We start from the raw sequence: 23,363 nt of genomic DNA, 5'->3' as shown, positions 1-23,363 counted from the left end.
AATGTTAGCTTGGGTGTTTGACTGCTGGATCAACCCTTTGAGATGGGTGGGGCTAAAGCTTAAGAGTGTGTGAATGATGCTGAATTGGTGTGAACAAAGAAGAGCTCTCCAATAGGTGTACCAAAACATTCAAAGGAGATGGTTGTCCTTCTGGAAGGTTCTCCCATCTCCACAGAGGAACTCTGGAGCTCTGTCAAAGTGACCATCAGGTTCTTGGTTACGTCCCTGGCCGAGGCCCTTCTTCGCCAATTGCTCAGTTTTGCCGGGCGGCCAGCTCATTTAAGAATAATGGAGGCCACTGTGCTCTTGGACCTTCAATGCTGCAGAAAGTTTTTGGTACCCTTCCCTAGATCTGTGCCTCGACATAATCTTGTCTCAGAGCTCTATGGACAATTCCTTTGACCTCATGACTTGGTTTTTGCTCTAACATGCACTGTCAACTGTGGGACCTTACATAGTGAGGTGTGTGCCTTTCCAAATCATGTCCAATCAATTGAACTTACCACTGCTGGACTCCAATCAGGTTGTAGAAACATCTCAAGGATGATCAATGGAAACCGGATGCACCTGAGCTGAATTTCGAGTCTCATAGCAAAGGGTCTGAATACTTATGTAAATAAAATATTTCTGGAGAAAAAATGAAGGCATACATCTGTAGATGGAGGGAACAAAAATAAATGTCAATTTTAGAATAAAGCTGTAATGTAATAAAACCTTCCAGAAGCACTGTAAATGGATAGGGATAAATTGAAATGTTTCTTACAGAAGAAATATGAAATGCATAAGCATGGTAGCAATTGAAAGGGAACAATTTGGAGATTATGGGAAATTGTTAGACCAAAGTTGTGGACAATTGACCAAAATAAATCCAAACAATCACACAGTTACAGCTCTTTACCATTCTGAAAACAGCCCATTTAAAAAATAAAATAAAAATCGCAATCTAATAAAAGAGCTTTCTATAGGTTACTATTTATTTCTCAGCTTTCCTAATATTAAGCACATTGCTTATCTTTACAACAGGAGTATAGCCTACCTGGCTGGTATGAAAATATGCTTATCGCCTACTACCATGTGTGCATTGCTGTGCTTATAATGTGAAGAAATAGCCTAATAGTTTAACAACATTTTGAGCTAATTGTTATCTGTTGCATCAGCCACGTTGCATAACAGCAAAGAGCAGCTGTTTTTGAGTGAGTTCAATCAGTTTTTATTCAACACTTTTACAAAACATAAAATGTGCCCCCTACCTCCACTCGCACTACAACCAGCACTGCAGCTGCAATGAATTAGTAGCGAAGTGTAATGTTCCCTCTAAGCTGCGAGCTTGCCTTGGACTACCGTGCAGAATAAGTATCAGCCTGCTCAGAGAAGCACGGGATTGAACGTCACTCAACTTTCTAGACATTTCTCCTTTAGTTACCACTATCAACGTTTCACTCTACTGTGGGAATTGTGTTTGAATCAATGCAATATTATCCGCTTTCAATGTAACCTACATTACACCATGACTGTGTGGCCACAAACGCCTCCAACTCTCAATCAAGTTTGTAGACGACCCAACAGTAGTAGGCCTGATTACCAACAATAACGAAACAGCCTACAGGGAGGAAGTGAGGGCCCTGGCAGAGTGGTTGAGGGAGATGTTATTTTCCTTCCACATCAACAAACGAAGGAGCTGATCGTGGAGTTTAGGAGACAGCAGAGGGAGCACGCCCCTGTCCACATCGATGGCACCGCAGCAGAGAAGGTGGAAAGCTTAAAGTTTCTCAGCGTACACATCAATGACAATCTGTCATGGTCCACCCACATTTTCCTGGCACCACAGCACCTCTTCAACCTTAGGAGGCTGAAAACTTTCTGCATGGCCCCTAAGACCCTCACTAACTTTTACAGATGTACAGTTGAGAGAATCCTGTCGGTCTGTATCACCTCCTCCTACGGCAATGCACCTCCCGCAACCGCAGGGCTCTCCAGAGGGTGGGACGGTCTGCCCAAAGCATCACAGAGGGCACGCTGCCTGGCCTCCTGGACACTTACAGCACCCGACGTCAAAGAAAGGTCATCAAGGACATTAACCACCCAAGCCACAGCCTGCTCACCCCGCAATCATCCAGAAGGCGAGGTCAGTACAGGTGCATTAAAGCTGGGACCGAAAGAGTGAAAAACAGCTATCTCATGGCCATCAGACTGTTAAATAGCCATCACTAGCTGGCTACCACCCTGTTACTCAACACTGCACCTTTTAGAGGCAGCCTTATGTACATAGTACAGCACTTAGCCACCAAAACAAGCCATACATATACCCGCCAATTTGTGGAGTCAACAAAAGTCAGAAATAGCGTTATAAATATTCACTTACCTATCTTCATCGGAATGCACTCAGGAATTCCAGTTCCATAATAAATGTTTGTTTTGTTCGATAAAGTACATCTTTATGTCCAAAACCTCCTTTTTGTTAGCACGTTTAGTTCACTAATCCAAATGCACGGGCACTAAGTCCAGACAAAGTTCCGTTAAAGTTCGTAGAAACATGTCAAACAATGTATATAATCAATCTTTAGGATGTTTTTATCATAAATCTTCAATAATATTCCAACCGGACAATTCCGTTGGCATTAGAAAGGAAAGGGAACGACCGTCGCGCTCACACGCGAGACTAAACTAAAGGCTTTCAGCCTGACCACTTGTTGAAACAGCTCTTATTCGCCTCCCTTTCACAAAAGAAGCCTGAAACAACTTTCTAACTTTCTAAGACTGTGACATCTACTGGAAGCCTTAGGAAGTGCAATCTGACACTATGTACACTGGATATTGGATAGGCAATCACTTGAAAAACTACAAACCTCAGATTTCCCACTTCCTGGTTGGATTTTTCTCAGGTGTTTTGCCTGCCATATGAGTTCTGTTATACTCACAGACATTATTTAAACAGTTTTGGAAACGTCAAAGTGTTTTCTATCCAAATCTACTATTTATATGCATATAGCTTCTGGGCCTGAGTAACAGGCAGTTTACTCTGGGCACCTTATTCATCCAAGCTACTCAATACTGCCCCCCATTCCCAAAGAAGTTAAGTAGCCAATAGGTAGAGGGTATCATCATTTGTCTGATTCTCCGTAATAATGATATGGGAATAATAATGCATTTTATTTTGTTTTCTTATATCAAACATCACAACATTTTTCAGTCACCACCTTGTCTGAAGGACAAGTGTGTAAACCAGTTAATATCAAGCCCTGCATGTTTTTTTTCATAAGTCTCTTGGAATGTAAGCCTACATTGACACCATACATTGGCTGCTACTGTAGGCTGAATGATAGAACAGCTATTTCCATGTTAATGTTATGGTATGCATTTTTCTCCATTTGTTTTTGATTTGAGCCCTTTGGAATTACCTGGATTTCTGCATAAATCGGTCATCAAATTTGATCAGATCGTTTTCCAGGCCACAACAATAGAAAAACAGTCTGCTTAAACTAATAACACACGAATTATTTTATTTTTCTTTCACAGTGTAGGTTGGAAAAAGTATGTGAACCCCTAGGCTAATGACTTCTCAAAAGCTAATTGGAGTCAGGAGTCAGCCTGGAATACAATCAATGAGACGATGTTGGTTAGGGCTGCCTTGCCCTATAAAAAACAGTTTTCTATTCACAAGAAGCATTGCCTGATGTGAACCATACCTCGATCAAAAGAGATCTCAGAAGACCTAAGATGAAGAATTGTAGACTTGTATAAAGCTGGAAAGGGTTACAAAAGTAAGCCTTGATGTTCATCAATCCACGGTAAAACAAATTGTCTGTAAATGGAGAAATTTCAGCACTGTTGCTACTCTCCCTAGGAGTGGCCGTCCTGCAAAGATGACTGCAAGAGCACAGCGCAGAAGGCCGAGCTTAAGAAGAATCTTGGAGTGCCAGCTAAAGACCTCCAGTGGAGGAAAAAAAGGCACCGCACCGCACCGCACACCAACATCAACCTCATCCCAACTGTAAACTATTGTGGTGGAGCATCATGGTTTGGGGCTACTTTGCTGGCTCAGGGCCTGGGAAGCTTGCTATCAACGACGGAAAAATGAATTCCCAAGTTTACCAAGACCGTTTGCAGGAGAATGTTAGGCTCTCTGTCCACCTATTGAAGCTCAACAGAAATTGGGTGAAGCAACAGGACAACGAACCAAAACAGAAGTAAAGCCATTCTGTTGATTTACTTCTAACAGAAGAAAATATGCCTGACCTCAGCACGACTTTGAGATGCCATGGCATGACCTCGAGCAGTTCACACCAGACATCCCAAGAATATTGCTGAACTGGGGCGGCAGGGTAGCCTAGTAGTTAGAGCGTTGGACTAGTAACCGGAAGATTGCATGTTCAAACCCCTGAGCTGACAAGGTACAAATCTGTTGTTCTGCCCCTGAGCAGGCAGTTAACCCACTGTTCCTAGGCCCTCATTGAAAATAAGAATTTGTTCTTAACTGACTTGCCTAGTTAAATAAAGGTAAAAAAAACAAAACTGAAACCGTTTCGTAAAGCCGTTGTGCAGGTCTGATTCCCAACTACAGAAAATGTACTGCAAATTTCTCTATAACAACTCAGCTTATGGTAGAGTAATGAACATTCAATTTTCTGGCAACCGCTCTGGTGGACATTTCTGCAGTCACCATGCCAATTCCATGCTCCCTCAAATCTTGAGACATCTCTGGCAGTGACAAAACTGCACATTTTTAAAGTGGCCTTTTTATTATCCCCAGCACAAGGTGCACCTGTGATCATGCTGTTTAATCAGCTTCTTGATATACCACACTTGTCAGGTGGATGGATTATCTTGGCAAAGGAGAAATGCTCACGAACAGAGATGTAAACAGATTTGTGCACAAAATGTGAGAATCTTTTTGTTCCTATGGGACATTTTTAGATTTCTTTCAGCTCATGAAATATGGGACCAACACTTTGCATCTTTCATTTTATATTTTTGTTCAGTGTATACAGTGGTGTAAAAGTACTTTAAAGTAGTCCTTAAGTTGTTTTTGGTTGGTATTTGTATTTTACTATTTATATTATTGTCAACTTTTACATCACAACATTCCTAAAGAAAATAATGTACTTTTTACTCCATACATTTTCCCTGACACCCAAAAGTACTTGTTACATTTTAAATGCTTAGCGGGACAGAAAATAGTCCAATTCACACACTTATCAAGATAACATCCCTAAAGCCTCTGATCTGGTGGATTCACTACACACAAATGCTTTGTAAATAAAGTCTGAGTGTTGGAGTGTGCCCCTGGCAAGCCGCAAAAAAAGAATATTAATTGAATTGTGCCGTTTTGCTTATTTTAATTTAAGGAATTTTTCATTATTTGTATGTTTTACTTTTGATACTTAAGAATATTTAAAACCAAATACCTTTTACTAAAGTAGTATTTTACTGGGTGACTTATTTGAGCCGTTTTCTATTAAGGTATCTTACTTTTTTCTCAAGTATGACAATTCGGTGCTTTTTCCACAACTGAATGTATATCGTATGTTATGGAAGTGTACAGACACTTTTTGTGATTTCGCTTGCAGTGTTTTTCCTATATTAATATAGCATGCTAGCTGTTCCTGTAAACTCTTCCAGTCATTCTGCTAACGCTAGTTAGCAATGGCTCGCAAAAATGCATTCAACTTCCTTCAAACTGCACGCAGAGACATAAAAATTGTATTCATGAGTTCATCTGACTCTGGGATAGTAGAAAAGGGTAATAATTGTCAAAATGTCGCACTATCCCTTTATGATCCGTGTTGAGTTGGTGTATATTTGTAACAAACAGAGCGAGCAGTGGTGCGAATGTGATCCACGAGCATACAGCTACCACTTGCTCTTATCTCCCTCCCTACAGTGCAGTGGCGGCCATCAGTTATATTTCAGATGGTGTCAACATAATTACATTTTCATGCATTTTAGAGTAGTATGTCTTTTTTGAAAGTCAGAGAGCCTTCCAGCAATGATATCACTAACCCCATCTTTTGCCACCACTGCTGGAAAAAAATCCTAAAAGAAACACTGATTTGAGCTGTGTTTAAATACTCATACTAACTGCACCAACAGTACTATTTGTGACATAGTGGGGCAAAAAAAGTATTTAGTTAGCCACCAATTGTGCAAGTTCTCCCACTTAAAAAGATGAGGCCTGTAATAATTTTCATCATGACAGACATATATGACAGACAAAATTAGATTTTTCTTTCCAGAAAATCACATTGTAGGATTTTTTATGAATTTATTTGCAAATTATGGTGGAAAATAAGTATTTGGTCAATAATAAAAGTTTCTCTCAATACTTTGTCATTGCCAACAAAGGGTATATAACAGAGGTCAAATGTTTTCTGTAAGTCTTCACAAGGTTTTCACACACTGTTGCTGGTATTTTGGCCCATTCCTCCATGCAGATCTCCTCTAGAGCAGTGATGTTTTGGGGATGTTGCTGGGCAACACAGACTTTCAACTCCCTCCAAAGATTTTCTATGGGGTTGAGATCTGGAGACTGGCTAGGCCACTCCAGGACCTTGAAATGCTTCTTACGAAGCCACTCCTTCATTGTCCGGGCGGTGTGTTTGGGATCATTGTCATGATGAAAGACCCAGCCACGTTTCATCTTCAATGCCCTTGCTGATGGTAGGCTTTGTTACTTTGGTCCCAGCTCTCTGCAGGTCATTCACTAGGTCCGTGTGGTTCTGGGATTTTTGCTCACCGTTCTTGTGATCATTTTGATCCCACGGGGGGAGATCTTGCGTGGAGCCCCAGATCGAGGGAGATTATCAGTGGTTTTGTATGTCTTCCGTTTCCTAATAATTGCTCCCACAGTTGATTTCTTCAAACCAAGCTGCTTACCTATTGCAGATTGTCTTCCCAGCCTGGTGCAGGTCTACACATTTGTTTCTGGTGTCCTTTGACAGCTCTTTGGTCTTGGCCATAGTGGAGTTTGGAGTGTGACTGTTTGAGGTTGTGGACAGCTGTCTTTTATACTGATAACAAGTTCAAACAGGTGCCATTAATACAGGTAACGAGTGGAGGACAGAGGAGCCTCTTAAAGAAGTTACAGATCTGTGAGAGCCAGAAATCTTGATTGTTTGTAGGTGACCAAATAGTTTTTTCCCCACCATAATCTGCAAATAAATGCATAAAAAATCCTGCAATGTGATTTTCTGGATTTTATTTCTTCTCATTTTGTCTGTCATAGTTGAAGTGTACCTATGATGAAAATGTAACGAGAGCGGATACAAATTAATTTTCTGTGAAACCCCACCAGCAAGACTCGTTGTTTGTTATGCAGTATGTTGGCCATGGATGAACATGAACAAAGGGTCCAATCACTCATATCCTTTTGAAATGGCAAAGCTTTCGATATGCTGATGCAGATCTTTAGATGTTGTACGTATTCAATTGTGTAATTCCAAACTTTGTCCGCAACGTTAATTTCCATTTTGTTAGACTTTGTGATATTTTTCCGTGTGCGAGCATGCGCGTGCTTTCTCTTTCCCATTGTGGTGATATGAGAAAAGAAAAAGCATGCTTATGCTTGCATACAGAAAAACATCGCTTGAGTCTAACAAAATGGACGTAAAATATTTATGTAAATGTAAACACTGTTTCAAATGTCTATAGGCTACACCTCTGATTTCTCATTTGAAGGTATTTTTTGCTAGTTTATTGGTGGTCATGACATGTAGCTACAACATTGGAATATTATTTACACTGCTGTCATATTGTCAGTCATGTAGAAGCCAGGAGAGATGTGATCATATGGTTTAAAGATAAAATATGTGCGTTGAAATGATTGCATAGTAAATAACAATGTACCCATTTTAAATTCAGACAATTATTTTTAATTATCAGTCTGTTGCCGTTTTTAAATTGAATTACAAGCACTTTCTAAACCAGTGCTTTCATCCCTGTGTGTGTCAAGCAGGATCAAGAAATGGATAACCAGGACAAGAGCTTAGAGAGAGGTGAAGAGGGAAGCTTCTCGGTTAACGCAGGCAGTTCCAAGTCCACCACATTAACTTCAGTGATGCATTTGCCTGGCTCCACACCCCAACCTCCAGCCAGAGACTCCTGTAACGGACTGAATGTCACTAAGATTCAGGGTGAGCTCTCCACAGCAGGGACAACCTCCATTGGACTCCCTATAGAGGAGGCTGAAGTGAAGTTAATGGGCAAGGCCCTGAGAATGCAGAATGCACAGAAACAGCAGCAGAATCATCAACAGCAGCAGCTGTTTGAGAACTTTGCTCTGTTGGAGGAGAGCATTTCAGATTTGAATCGATCCAACACCCCAGGGAGCTCTGTACTTGGATGTTCTAATTACCTTCTCCCTCTGAAAACTGAGGACTTTTCACCAATGGATAAGGACAGGCTTGACATGGAGACGGTCAGCTTTGGACAGTCCCTGAAGGACTTGGATGTCAACGAGAGGCTCCTTGGTGACAATACGCTGGACATTCTGCGGGATTTGGACTTGCCTGGCTCTCTGTCTGACCTGAATGAGTTTTACCTGGCTGACGAGGCCGCTTTCCTTTCCTCCCTGTCAGTGGATGATGCCCTGCTCGTTGAAGGCAACATGGAAACCAAGCCCATAGTCAGTAGCAGTGGGGGAAACTGTAAAAATGTGAATGGTGTGGGGCAGCAACTGGGCCCAGGGATCTCCATGTCTGTCATCAAGACCGAGAAGGACTCTGACACCTCCTTCATCCAGCTTTACACCCCAGGGGTAATCAAGCAGGAGAACGAGCGCCAGAGCTACTGTCAGATATCCAGCCTGGACATACCTGGTACCCACAGCTCGGTGGGCTCCATGAGTGGGCCGAGTTACCACTACAGCGCAAACACATCGACGGCAGTGTGCGTACAGCAGGATCAGAAGCCTGTCTTTGGCTTGTATCCGCCACTGCCCTCAGTCAGTGATGGCTGGAACAGAGGCCAGGAATTTGGGGATGGATCAGGGATGTCAACTCCATCTTTTCCTGTCAGCTTCAGCAGGTAAGTCACTTATTACAAATAGTTTAATGTACTGTGTGCACTTTTGAATGATTTAACATTGCATGATTTATGAATAAGGAATGATTTTAGGAATATAAATAGATTTTTATTTGAACATTCCTGAATCTGAAACATCCTTGCATTTGTCCATATGAGTCAGAGTAGACGGGGCGCGTTGTCAGCTGGGAGGCTATATTTCCATATCTGCCTTGACTCATCAAACCTCCTTCATTACAAACACATGGTCCCTTCTGAGTTCTCCTTGCTCCCAAAAGGCGCATACAAATTCCTCAGGAGTTAGACGCTTTCTTCCTTTGCTATCCTTACTGTGGATCAGGAGCAATAATACTAGGGAGAGGAAGGATGTGACAGTACATCACTGCAAATGTGTGGGTTGATTGACTCTATGTGTAGGCTTACAGCAGCAGATGCTAGAATTAACGGAGTAACCTGTCATTAAGCCCTTGAGCAAACAAGTTTATCTGTGTTTGCTTCAGCTGCTGCTCATTCAGAGATTAAAATGGACACACTACCATAGTTTTGCTGTTAATCCCCATACATCTCTCTCATCCAAGGTCACATTGAGGGCTCATTGTACTTCCTCAGCAAAGTACTTTGGCATCCACGACATCTGAGATATACAGTTGAAGTTGGAAGTTTACGTACACCTTAGCCAAATACATTCAAATGTCAGAATAATAGTAGAGTGATTTATTTCAGCTTTTATTTCTTTCATCACATTCCCAGTGGGTCAGAAGTTTACATACACTCAATTAGTATTTGGTAGCATTGCCTTTAAATTGTTTAACTTGGGTCAAACATTTCAGGTAGCCTTCCACAAGCTTCCCACAATAAATTGGGGGAATTTTGGCCCATTCCTCCTGACAGAGCTGGTGTAACTGAGTCAGGTTTGGGCCTCCTTGCTTGCACGCACTTCATCAGTTCTGCCCACACATTTTCTATGGAATTGAGGTCAGGGCTTTGTGATGGCCACTCCAATACCTTGACTTTGTTGTCCTTAAGCCATTTTGCCACAACTTTGGAAGTACAGTAGGGGCGAAAAAGTATTTAGTCAGCCACCAATTGCGCAAGTTCTCCCACTTAAAAAGATGAGGCCTGTAATTTTCATCATAGGTGCACCTCAACTATGACAGACAAAATGAGACTTTTTTCCCCCCAGAAAATCACATTGTAGGATTTTTTTATGAATGTATTTGCAAATTATGGTGGAAAATAAGTATTTGGTCAATAATAAGTTTATCTCAATACTTTGTTATATACCCTTTGTTGGCAATGAGAGGTCAAACGTTTTCTGTAAGTCTTCACAAGGTTTTCACACACTGTTGCTGGTATTTTGGCCCATTCCTCCATGCAGATCTCTAGAGCAGTGATGTTTTGGGGCTGTTGCTGGACAACACGGACTTTCAACTCCCTCCAAAGATTTTCTACGGGGTTGAGATCTGGAGACTGGCTAGGCCATTCCAGGACCTTGAAATGCTTCTTACGAAGCCACTCCTTTGTTGCCCGGGTGGTGTGTTTGGGATCATTGTCATGCTGAAAGACCCAGCCACGTTTCATCTTCAATGCCCTTGCTGAGGGAAGGAGGTTTTCACTCAAAATCTCACGATACATGGCCCCATTCATTCTTTCCTTTACACGGATCAGTCGTCCTGGTCGCTTTGCAGAAAAACAGCCCCAACGCATGATGTTTCCACCCCCATGCTTCACAGTAGGTATGGTGTTCTTTGGATGCAACTCAGCATTCTTTGTCCTCCAAACACAACGAGTTGAGTTTTTACCAAAAAGTTATATTTTGGTTTAATCTGACCATATGACATTCTCCCAATCTTCTTCTGGATCATCCAAATGCTCTCTAGCAAACTTCAGACGGGCCTGGACATGTACTGGCTTAAGCAGGGGGACACGTCTGGCACTGCAGGATTTGAGTCCCTGGCGGCGTAGTGTGTTACTGATTGTAGGCTTTGTTACTTTGGTCCCAGCTCTCTGCAGGTCATTTACTAGGTCCCCCCGTGTGGTTCTGGGATTTTTGCATACCGTTCTTGTGATCATTTTGACCCCACTGGGTGAGATCTTGCATGGAGCCCCAGATCGAGGGAGATTATCAGTGGTCTTGTATGTCTTCCATTTCCTAATAATTGCTCCCACAGTTGATTTCTTCAAACTAAGCTGCTTACCTATTGCAGATTCAGTCTTCCCAGCCTGGTGCAGGTCTACAATTTTGTTTCTGGTGTCTTTTGACAGCTCTTTGGTCATGGCCATAGTGGAGTTTGTAGTGTGACTGTTTGAGGTTGTGGACAGGTGTCTTTTATACTGATAACAAGTTCAAACAGGTGCCATTAATACAGGTAACGAGTGGAGGACAGAGGAGCCTCTTAAAGAAGTTACAGGTCTGTGGGAGCCAGAAATCTTGCTTGTGATCAAATACTTATTTTCCACCATAATTTGCAAATAAATTCATTAAAAATCCTACAATGTGATTTTCTGGATTTTCTTTTCTCATTTTGTCTGTCATAGTTGAAGTGTACCTATGAGACAGGCCTGTAATTTATCATCTTTTTAAGTGGGCTGACTAAATACTTTTTCGCCCCACTGTATGCCTGGGGTCATTGTCCATTTGGAAGACCCATTTGTGACCAAGCTTTAACTTCCTGACTGATGTCTTGATGTTGCTTCAATATATCCACACACTTTCCCTGCCTCATGATGCCATCTATTTTGTGAAGTGCACCAGTCCCTTCTGCAGCAAAGCACCCCCACATGATGCTGCCACCCCCCCGTGCTTCACAGTTGGGATGGTGTTCTTCGGCTTGCAAGCCTCCCCCTTTTTCCTCCAAACATAATGATTGTCATTGATATAGATATTTTTGTACCTGTATCCTCCAGCATTTTCACAAGGTCCTTTTGCTGTTCTGGGATTGATTTGCACTTTTCGCACCATAGTACGTTCATCTCTAGGAGACTGAACTTGTCTCCTTCCTGAGCGGAATGACTGCTACGTGGTCCCATGGTGTTTATACTTGCATACTATTGTTTGTACAGATTAACGTTGTACCTTCAGGCATTTGAAAATTGCTCCCAAAGATGAACCAGAATTGTGGAGGTCTACATTTGTTTTCTGAGGTCTTGGCTGACTTCTTTTGATTTTCCCATGATGTCAAGCAAAGAGGCACTGTGTTTGAAGGTAGGCCTTGAAATACATCCACAGGTACACGTCCAATTGACTCAATTGATGTCATTTAGCCTATCAGAAGCTTCTAAAGCCTCCATTTTTGGGAATTTTCCAAGCTGTTTAAAGGCACAGTCAAGTTAGTCTATGTAAACTTCTGACACAATGGAATTGTGATACAGTGAATTATAAGTTATGTAATCTCTATAAACAATTGTTGGAAAAATGACTTGTGTCATGCACCAAGTAGATATCCTAACTGACTTGCCAAAACTAGTTTGTTAACTAGAAATTTGTGGAGTGGTTAAAAACAAGTTTTAATGACTCCAACCTAAGTGTATCTAAACTTCCGACTTCAACTGTAGGTTTTTAATTTACTGTGTAGAATACCTGAAATACTGCACTGAGAGGAGAGACCACCACCATAGTTTTGGAGCTGACTACAACTTTGCACTGATCTGAGTGGTAATTTTTAGATTCCAGTCATTACTTTTTTGATTCGAGGCTTTTGTATTTTAAGTGGGGATCAGGTGAACAATGCAGTATTTCAACTGCATTTTACAAACGATATAGCCTTTTGAGGAGTACATGGATTTACTGACTATAGGCTGAAATGCTATCTTAAATTAAAAGTAAGCCTTTGCATGATGGCTTGTTTACTGTTGGTTTCAGATTCAAATAAGTAGGCCAAGCCACTGCTACGATATGACCCTCTCGTTATATCCATTTAAATCTTGGATTTTGTCCTAAACTAACATACTATGTTCTCAGTGAAATATTTGGAGATGGTATGATCTCAAAGTGCATAGGGAGTGCAGTGCTGCAACAGACTTTTCCATCAAAAGGAATGTCTGCATAAACTGTTGATAATTGCACAATGTGTTGAGACTCATTCGGGTCAATACGTTTTTCCTTATGACTTCTCAGATGTTAGATGTACAGTATCTCCAATGTGACTTTTTTCCCCGAATAGGTTTAAAGGGGCAATCTAGGATTAGTACAATAATTTTTGGATTGAAATTAATTATTTCTTTAACGAACATGTTCAATGCATGATATTGCATTCAGTGGTACCCATCCTGAGGTTGCTACAACCTAGCTTATGAATGAATGTTTACATTGTAGGTGCATGGGTCAAGAGAATTGAGTAAGCAAGGTGACAGGCAATGACACATTCAATACCGCCGTGTACAGTTTCCTGCATCTAGCTATTGTGTAATCATTAGTCCAACAGTTCCAAACGAGTTTCTATTGGACAAATTCAGGTATGTTTTTCCCTATTCTGTTCAATTTTTAAGAAATGTTTTTCAACAGAATTGACGGAATGAATACACCCCTGATCACACGCGAGCAGTTCACTTTCATAGCAGCCACATAAAAACAGCATGATCACGTTGTGTGTGTATACAGTTGAAGTCGGAAGTTTACATGCACTTAGATTGGAGTCATTAACTTGTTTTCAACCACTCCACTAATTATTTGTAAACAAACTATAGGTTTGGCAAGTCTGTTAGGACATCTACTTTGTGCATGACACAAGTCATTTTTCCAACAACTGTTTACAGGTGGATTATTTCACTTATAATTGACTGTATCACAATTCCATTAGGTCAGAAGTTGACATGCACTAAGTTGACTGTGCCTTTAAACAGTTATGAGTAATGTCATGCTTTAGAAGCTTCTGATAGGCCAATTGACATAATTTGAGTCAATTGGAGGTGTACCTGTGGATGTATTTCAAGGCCTACCTTCAAACTCAGTACCACGTTCATCTGTACAAACAATAATATGTAAGTAGAAAAACCATGGGACCACGCAGCCGTCCTTCCGCTCAGGAAGGAGATGCGCTCAGTTAGGTCTGTGGGAGCCAGAAATCTTGCTTGTTTGTAGGTGACCAAATACTTATTTTCCACCATAATTTGCAAATAAATTCATAAAAAATCCTACAATGTGATTTTCTGGATTTTCTTTTCTCATTTTGTCTGTCATAGTTGAAGTGTACCTATGATGGAAATTACAGGCCTCATCTTTTTAAGTGGGAGAACTTGCACAATTGGTGGCTGACTAAATACTTTTTTACCCCACTGTATGGCAGATTTCTATTTGCATGTAGGCCTACTGCAGCTCTGATTGGTCATGGCATTCCAGTCTGTGTAGATTACGTGCCTGAGTCGTGCCTGTCAGTGAAATAAAATATTACTCTGTGTTCTGCCTACAACAAAATCTCTTGCTTAGCCTTGCATGTGTTTGTTTTGTTTCGGTATGTTGCATTGAAAGTGGCTAATGTTGCGTTGAGTCGATCACAATTCCCACAGTAAAGGGAAACGCTGATTTGATATTTCTTCTGTGCTGCAGTCCAGGGGGAGCTTCGCGTGTTTTAGAGGGAACATTGGCCAGCGGCACTTGCCACACTGGTAGCCTATTTGCGGTTTTTTTAAAGGCTCTGTCAGATAATCCAGTGACTGTAATTGACTCCAATGAGTAATTTGCTCAATATTAATAGTTGAGAAATTGTATTCTCTTTTTTACTGTAGGTATGTAATTCAAAATTGGTTTATTCTGTTGCTAACGATATTCATAAAAATATTGAAATACCCTAGGGGTCCGCAAATCCCTGGTTGAATACCCCTGCTGTGGATGGTTGTGGACAGGCGCAAAATTAAGATAAAGGGAAATGTAATGTTATCTTTGGACACAATCTTAGTGGCTCTACCAGCTGAAAAGTATTGTGCAGCCATCAACATTCTTGTGGTCGAGTTTAATTTCACTATCTGCATATAAATTAGGCTACGTTATCCTCGTTCTCAAATTTTTGATGGGATAAAGCTCTGGCTTTCCCAGCTGGGCATAGTTTGTGCCTTTTTCAAACCAGTATGCATTTAATATAATTGTTAGACCGTAACATGCTGGGAAATATAATTAACTTTGAACAGCCTGTTTTACCAGTATCGGGTCATAAAATACAGCTTTTGGTCCACCAGCCACTGGAATGCTGTGTTGCACGTGTAGTTAAAAATGTGCACGTAGTATTGCACATGCAAGAGCCAATATACCACTACTACTTACTAGTAATACATTTGTTTTAATTTTAGCAGACCCAAAATATTTTGGCTTGTAAAAAACAATTCTGAATGGCTGGTAGATAAATAAAAAAATTACAAATTAATCTACTGCGAAGTAGATTAATTTGTAATTTTTTTATTTATCTACCAGCCATTCAGAATTGTTTTTTACAAGCCAAAATATTTTGGGTCTGCTAAAATTAAAACAAATGTATTACTAGTAAGTAGTAATGTGGTATATTGTTTCGTTTATTTAAACCAAAATATCACAATGTCACCTGTCCCTTTTTAAGGGGGAGGTTACTGTGGTAGTCACTCTAGTCATGTTTGTGCCTGTGAGAATGAGTCTGACTAGTAGAAGTGTTGTCTTCTCTTCCCTAGCAGTTTAAACTCAAACATAGAAAAACAACCTAGCTTGTGAACAAAACCAATGCAAATAGCCAAGAAAAGGACAGTCTCACTTCAGTAGACTTTCACTTCAAGTAGGTCTTCACGTTTTAGGCTCCAACCAGTATTGTTTTTCTGCTGTTTCTGTGCCACTTTACAGTCCCTGCAAGGTTATATCAAACTAATTTTCTCTTTTGGATCCTCAGCGGTCAGGTCAGTAGCATGTGGATGTAGTTGTCTTTGGCCGATTCCATGAGCCTCTGATCCAGTAATGTTCCAATATAAATAAGGGCCTCTTTACACTACACTACTTTGATTACACAACTAGGTCCAGGAGAGATACTTGTTAGATATTACTGCATGGTCGGAACTAGAAGCACAAGCATTTAGCAACACTCGCATTAACATCTGCTAACCATATGTGTGTGACAAATAAAATTTGATTTGTGTAGTTTAAAGAGACAGATCTGGATTCAAATCTCTCTTTTAAGCGATATCTACCCCCCCGCACCCCCTTGAGTGGTACGTTGTAAAGACAACAGCTGTCCCACACAACCTTAATACCAGAAGACAGCATTTTTTTCTCCTTTAGCCTAATTGAAAATTAAAGGCTTTCAAATATGCACACATTTGTGAATCATTGCTTTAATCAGGTTTGCAATACTATGTGCAATATGGTTTAGATGAGAAGATCCTGTATATTTTGAATTGCTATCCTTATTTTGTTAATCTATTTACTATGGTATTTACTAGGGATGCACGATATATCGGTGAACATATCGGAATCGGCCGATATTAGCTAAAAATGCCGATGTGCAAAACCGATGTCAAAGCTAACGTGTATACCTGTATAACATAGGTACATGACGTACATTTTTAACTACACGTGCAACACAGCATTCCTAACCTAGCCCACGATGTCAGCTGTGTGGATCGAGCAGTCAAGTCAAGCAGTTATTTGAAAGAGTAAGAACATTTCAGCTAGACAACTCAAAGGTGAAATCCATTAAAGCCAAGATAATGGAGTTCATTGCCCTTAACAATCAACCGTTCTCTGTCGTGGGTGATGTTGGCTTTCGCCGACTGGTCGAGCACCGGTATACACTACCAAGTGCAAGTTCAGATGTTGCCCAAAGGAGTTACACAGTAATAGCGTCACTGCTATTAGCTTCACGACTGACATTTGGACCAGTGATATCAGCCCCATGAGCATGCTGAGTCTTGACAGCACAGTGGGCCGTCGACGATTTCGTATTGAGGAAAGTCGCTTTGCATGCTCATGAATATGCTGGTTGTCATACCGCTGCTGCCATTTTTTCAATAGCATTTGAGAACATGAAACATGATCACACCACCTAGCTCCATTTGAATAACTGACTCGAGAAATAAGCTCATCATCTGCGCCTGCAGCAGACGTGAGACACATTCCCAAAGTAAACCGCCTATTTCTCAGGACCAGATGCTAGAATATGCATGTAATTGACAGCTTAGGATAGAAAAAACTCTAAAGTTTCCAAAACTGTCAAAATATTGTCTGTGGCCTCCCGGGTGGCGCAGTGGTTAAGGGCGCTGTAATGCAGCGCCAGCTGTGCCACCAGAGACTCTGTCTAAACTGGCCGCGACCGGGAGGTCCGTGGGGCGACGCACAATTGTCCGGGTTAGGGAGGGTTTGGCCGGTAGGGATATCCTTGTCTCATCACGCACCAGCGACTCCTGTGGCGGGCCGGGTGCAGTGCACGCTAACCAAGGTTGCCAGGTGCACAGTGTTTCCTCCAACACATTGGTGCGGCTGGCTTCCGGGTTGGATGTGCTCTGTGTTAAGAAGCAATGCGGCTTGGTTGGGTTGTGTATCGGAGGACGCATGACTTTCAACCTTCGTCTCTTCTGAGCCCGTACGGGAGTTGTAGCGATGAGACAAGATAGCAGCTACTAAACAATTTGATACCACGAAATTGGGGAGAAAAAGGGGTAAAATTCAAAAAAATAAATATATATATATATATATATTTGTCTGTGAGTATAACAGAACTGATATTGCAGGTGAAACCCTGAGGAAAATCCAATCAGGAAGTGCCTCTTATTTTGAAACCGTTGTGTTCCTATGCACCCCTATTGGTCATTGAAAGGGATATCAACCATATTCCTTTTTCTACGTATTCCCTAAGGTGTCTACAGCATTTTGACGTAGTTTCACACCTTTTTTATGTTGAAGAATGAGCGTAAACGACTACATTGCCTAAGTGGCCAGCTGAGGGCTCTCAGAGTGATTCTTGCGTAAAAGACAGAGGTAGTCATTTTTCCTCTCGCTCCTACTTGAAAACACCTTGAGGATTGATTATAAAAAACTTTTGCCATGTTTCTGTTGATATTATGGATATAATTTGGAAATGTTTTCGGCGTTGTCGTGACCACAATTTCCAGTGGATTTCTGAACATAACGTGACCAACAAACGGAGGTATTTTGGGTATAAAAATAATCTTTATGGAACAAAAGGAACATTTGCTGTCTAACTGGGAGTCTCGTGAGTGAAAACATCCGAAGCTCATCAAAGGTTAATTTGATTGCTTTTCTGATTTTCGTGACCAAGCTTCCTGCTGCTAGCTGGACATAATGCTATGCTAGGCTATCGATAAACTTACACAAATGCATGTCTTGCTTTGGCTGTAAAGCATAATTTCTGAGATGACAGTGTGATTTAACAAAAGGCTAAGCTGTGTTTCACTACATTTCACTTGTGATTTCATGAATATTTTCTAGTAATATTTTTGGACTGTTGCGCTATGCTAATTAGTGTAGTTGATGACAATTCTCCCGGGTCCGGGATGGGTAGTTCCACGAGGTTATTAAGAACAAATTCTTATTTACAGTGATGGCCTACCCTGGCCAAACACGGATGACACTGGGCCAATTGTGTGCCACCCTATGGGACTCCCAATCAATCACGTCCGGATGTGATCCAGCCTGGATTCAAACCAGGGACTGTACTGATGCCTTTTGCACTGAGATGCAGTGCCTTAGACCGCTGCGTTCCTGTGTGTGAACTATTTAACTGTTCTAGAATGCTTAAAAGGCCACAAATTGTAAATATCGGTTATCAGTATTTTTTTAACTTTTGTTTTTGACAAGGAGCATATCGGATATCGGTATCGGCCAAAAATGTCATATTGGTGCATCAATAGTATTTACGGTATGCTATTAGCTGCATTCACACATTAAGCAGAAATGTGGCTTTGGTCACACCACATTCAAGGCTAGTGTAAACAGAACAGTTGCAAATGTTGAAGAGGGCTCTCACTGAACATATTTTACTAATATAAATCTGCCCTAACACGCTCTCTGCATGTCATTCTTTTTTTGTTGAACCTTGATTCAGACTGGAAAGCAAGATAGTGGAATTTCCTTCCCTGGCCTGATTTCCAGTAGCACTCTAATATTGCACTCAGAACAGAAGAGAGCAAAGTTGAAAGACTAGTGCACATGTGAAAAAAGGATGGTAAATCACCAAGAATTCAATCAAGTTATTATACTTCTGGAAATCTGTTTTTAGAGTATTCCTACAAATATACATTATTGTGTTTCAATGTAATCAGTGTATAAAATTACTTATGTTCAATACAATCTCTTTTTGTGTCAATTTGCTGGGTACACATTATTATAATTATGCTCCGGTCCCCCCAACCATCCCCTCGGATGAAAATCAGCCCGCGGCTGACTAGTGCATGTTTGTGACTGCCTGGCTGTATTCCCCTTGACCCAGATTCTACCATCTGCAGTTTGTCTCACTGTGAATATTCGGTTGATCTAGAAGGAATGCTCTGCCCAACTCCTTGGCTCCATTTGATTGGATAGTGTTACACCCGGGTGAAGAAGGGTCAAACTGCCAGGGTCAGGGATAGTTTTCCTTTTAGGGTTCTGGCAGAAATGTGAACAGAATTGGCATCTGCTGTATTTTTCTCACCCATTTACACACACTACCTCATATTAACAGTGAAAACATGTTTTTAGACATTTTTACTACTTTTATTGAAAATTAAAGATATTTAAATTAAATAAGTATTCACACCCCTGAGTCAATACATGTTAGAATCACCTTTGGCAGTCTTTCTGGTAAGTCTAAGAGCTTTCCACACCTGGATTGTGCATCATTTGCAGCAGCCACCATGCTTGAAAATATGAAGAGTGGTACTCTGACGCGTTATATTGGATTTGCCCCAAAGATGAATACAAAGTGTTAACTTCTTTCCTGATTATTATTATTTTTTTGCAGTTTTACATTAGTGCCTTACAGGATACATGTTTGAAAAGAAGCCTGTACAGAATATTTTAATTCTGTCATTTAGGTTAGTATTGTGGATTAACTGTGGTGGTGTTGCGCCATCCTCAGTTTTCTCCTATCACTGCTAGGGATGCATGATATATCGGTGAACATATGGGAATTGGATGATATTAGCTAAAAATGCCAACATCAGTGTTGGCCCGATTTTGTCTAGTTTAACGCCGATGTGCAAACCGATGTCAAAGCTACCGTGCGTACCTATATGACGTAATGACGCAATGTACAATTTTGCGCTACTAGTGCAACACAGCATTCCTAACCTAGCCCACAATGTCTGCTGTGTGGATCGAGCAGTCAACAAGTTGAGCAGTTACTTGAAAGAGTAAGAACATTTCAGCTCGACAACTCAAAGGCGAAATCCATTAAAGCCAAGATAATGGAATTCATTGCCCTTGACAATCAACTCTCTGTCGTGGGTGATGTTGACAGGTTGAGCACCAGTACACACTACCAAGTGCGCTTTTGTTCAGATGTTGCCCTACCGGAGTTACACAGTAATAGCATCACTGCTATTAGCTCCACGACATACATACTATGGAACACCGTTTGGGTCTTTGCGTGTCAAAAAAGATACAGTAGTACAGTTAAAGCTGTACAAAAAAGTCTGCGAACACCGGCCACGAACGATGTGTTTACAATATTGCGTGAGTAATAAAGCATAATTTTGTTTGACCACAACTTCTGGGGTAGCTACAGTGGTTCCTGCTTTAAAAGTTGCGTGCTTACACTGTGGGACTTAGAGGTACCCAGCGTCACAGCTTCATTGCTCCAGACCACCACAAGGGGGAGTTTAGAGCTCTCATTATGCATTTGGGTACCAAGGTTTTTATGTGACCAATCATATCGAGTGGTTCCAATGACAAATTTGACGCGGGCCACTGGTCCCTGGTGACATCAGCAAAGATGGCTGGCAAAACATTACGGGGTAGCAAATGTATGTAGTTAGAAAAAGTCAAGCAAAACATGTACAGTTGAGAGGAATATGTTAGTTAATGTAGAGACAAACGATTGACAAAAAGTTAATTTATGAAAATCGCTGTTTAGCAAGATCTTTTCCCCCAGCCATATCCAACACTAGGTGTATCAAACTCATTAATTATAGCAAGCAGGGAGCAGGTTTCGAACCCTCAACATCAAGTCCAGCACGCAAATATATTAATTGGGGTTAGGGCGGATTGTGGCTAAAAGCACTTAATTGGAATCTTAATGTGTAAAAGGGAAAAAATTATTATTAGTTTTCATAAGCATAGCAGGATGGGCTATTAGCTGAACAATACACTGTTCAACCTTTACTAAAGAATGGTCTTAGCCAAGCTAGGTGTGAAATCCCCCCTCCTCCCTAACTTGCAATAAATAATTTTCGGGACTATCTAGAAAAAGCAGCGGAGATGTGCAATTATCCTCTTCTTAGAAACCATTCTCCACAATGTGTGGATGAAGCTCTTAATTTGGCATTGAGGAAAACACTAGATGAACTGCTACCAAAGAGACCCGCGAAAGAACACTAATGTGTAGATGACGTTATTGAATATCTCGCCAGCTTTGATCCATGCCTCGGCCTGCAGGATGCAAAGTTCTTTGTCAGACAAATCATTGGGTCGAAACTACAGAACAGTACAAAATGAGTGCGAGCACACATGGTCAATGTTCTGAAGAATTAAAAAAAAAGATTCAATAAATAAACATTTCTTACCGAGCTGTGATGCCCGCAGATTACAGATTGCCTTTGCCGATCGCTCATCTTCATTCATCAGTGAGTCAATGGCTTGAATAGTCATTGACTCACTCACGCGTTGAAAAGGAACGAGATGGCGTCAGTCCATGCCAGGCACACCTGTGAGCTCTGGAATTCCACCTCCGACAGGCAGAGTCAACATACACTATGTGGCGGGTTCGTCAGGTTTTCGTTTCACCCTGACATTTCCATTCCTCTTCTGACAAAAGAACTTGACAACTGCTCACCAGGCACAGTAAGGTCTGCCCGGACCATTATGTTCTGCTATTCCAAGGATGTGTAACCGAAGAGAGATACCACGAGTGGGCACAGAATACATAGCCTTCCCGCTGTGACCATCTATTTCAGCACCGTTTCGCGCTTCTCTGAGACAAGCATGGAGAAATGAAAATGTTCAAATATTCCATGATATTCTTAAGATATGGGTTGACTGACTGACTATAAGCAAGTGATATCTGCTAAATAATCGAGTTTATTTACAAATTAGTGAGAGTCTCACCCAATGTTCAATAATTGCCTTTTTCTCGCTCACTCTAGGTTAAATGAAAATGAAATCTCCAAAATGCCGTTACTTTTTAAACACAGCGATTATTATTAATTAATTTAGAATTATTTAAAAGACCCTTAGGATCTGTGAGAATATCTAACGGAAAATGCCCCTTAGATATTAATATTGAGTCCTCCAATCCTTAAGTTTCTAAAAAATATATTTTTTAGATATACTGTTAAAAATGGTGTAGGTCTTATTTAAAGAGCACATTGAAGTTAGAAGCAAAAGCCTATAACTTTTTTAGCACTGTTTCGTGCTGCTCTGAGACAAGCACGAAACAGGGATTCTTTAGCTAAATAGCCCAGTACTATTTAGCAAAATAATCCATGTTTCGTGCTTGTCTCAATGTACTGCCGGACATCACGTTGTACAGTGCCATATTTTCCGTTCCATCCTAATAGAAACCTGGAGTGTTTTTCATGGAATAGAAACACCATAATATTAATCAAATTAATTAAGCAAGTACCAGTCAAAAGTTTGGACACACCTACTCATTCAAGGATTTTTCTATATTTTTACTACTTTCTACATGGTAGAATAATAGTGATGACATCACAACTGTAGCAGGTGTAGCCCATCATGCAAATGTTTCCTATTAGCAGGATGGACAATAGACTTTTTATAACCAGGCTACTGTTGTGAAAATCCCTGAACCTGCAATGAATTCGATGCTTAAGTGCTCTAAAGTGTTACAATTCAAAACAGCAATACAATATTTGTTCAACGTCTTTATGCTTTCGTTAATAAAATAACGAGAAAGAACATTCAAATGCGGATGTTTAAGTGAAATAAATATGTTTGCATCCATTTGGGTATTGGTTAGACAAGAATTAGAAAATTAGGGTGCAGAAATGTTATGCTCCTAGTGTAACCTTTTATTTAACTCGGCAAGTCAATTATGAGAGAATTCTTATTTACAAGGACAGCCTACTCCTTCCTCGTAAATAGCCCAGTACTGTACTGCCGACCGTCATTTTCCATTCCAGCAAGTACCAATCAAAAGTTGACACCTACTCATTCCAGGATCTTTCTATATTTGTACTATTTTCTACATTGTAGAGTAATAGTGAAGACATCACAACAT

General features: G+C 40.8%; 1 protein-coding gene across 3 annotated transcripts in view; it reads left to right on the top strand.

Annotated features, from left to right (window-relative positions):
• Positions 1-23,363, top strand: part of LOC109892980 (glucocorticoid receptor) — an 89,061-nt gene that overhangs the window by 8,623 nt on the left and 57,075 nt on the right. For all 3 annotated transcript variants that reach the window (XM_020485920.2, XM_020485921.2, XM_020485922.2), the window contains exon 2: positions 7,952-9,021. In XM_020485920.2, the coding sequence (XP_020341509.1) occupies positions 7,961-9,021 (1,061 nt within the window). In that variant the 5' untranslated portion in view covers positions 7,952-7,960. The remainder of the gene's footprint in view (positions 1-7,951; positions 9,022-23,363) is intronic.

This window comes from Oncorhynchus kisutch, linkage group LG6, assembly GCF_002021735.2.
Source record: "Oncorhynchus kisutch isolate 150728-3 linkage group LG6, Okis_V2, whole genome shotgun sequence".
Lineage (NCBI taxonomy): Eukaryota > Metazoa > Chordata > Actinopteri > Salmoniformes > Salmonidae > Oncorhynchus > Oncorhynchus kisutch.
The sequence above is the reverse complement of the archived record's forward strand: the minus strand, read 5'-3'. Positions and strand labels throughout refer to the sequence as shown.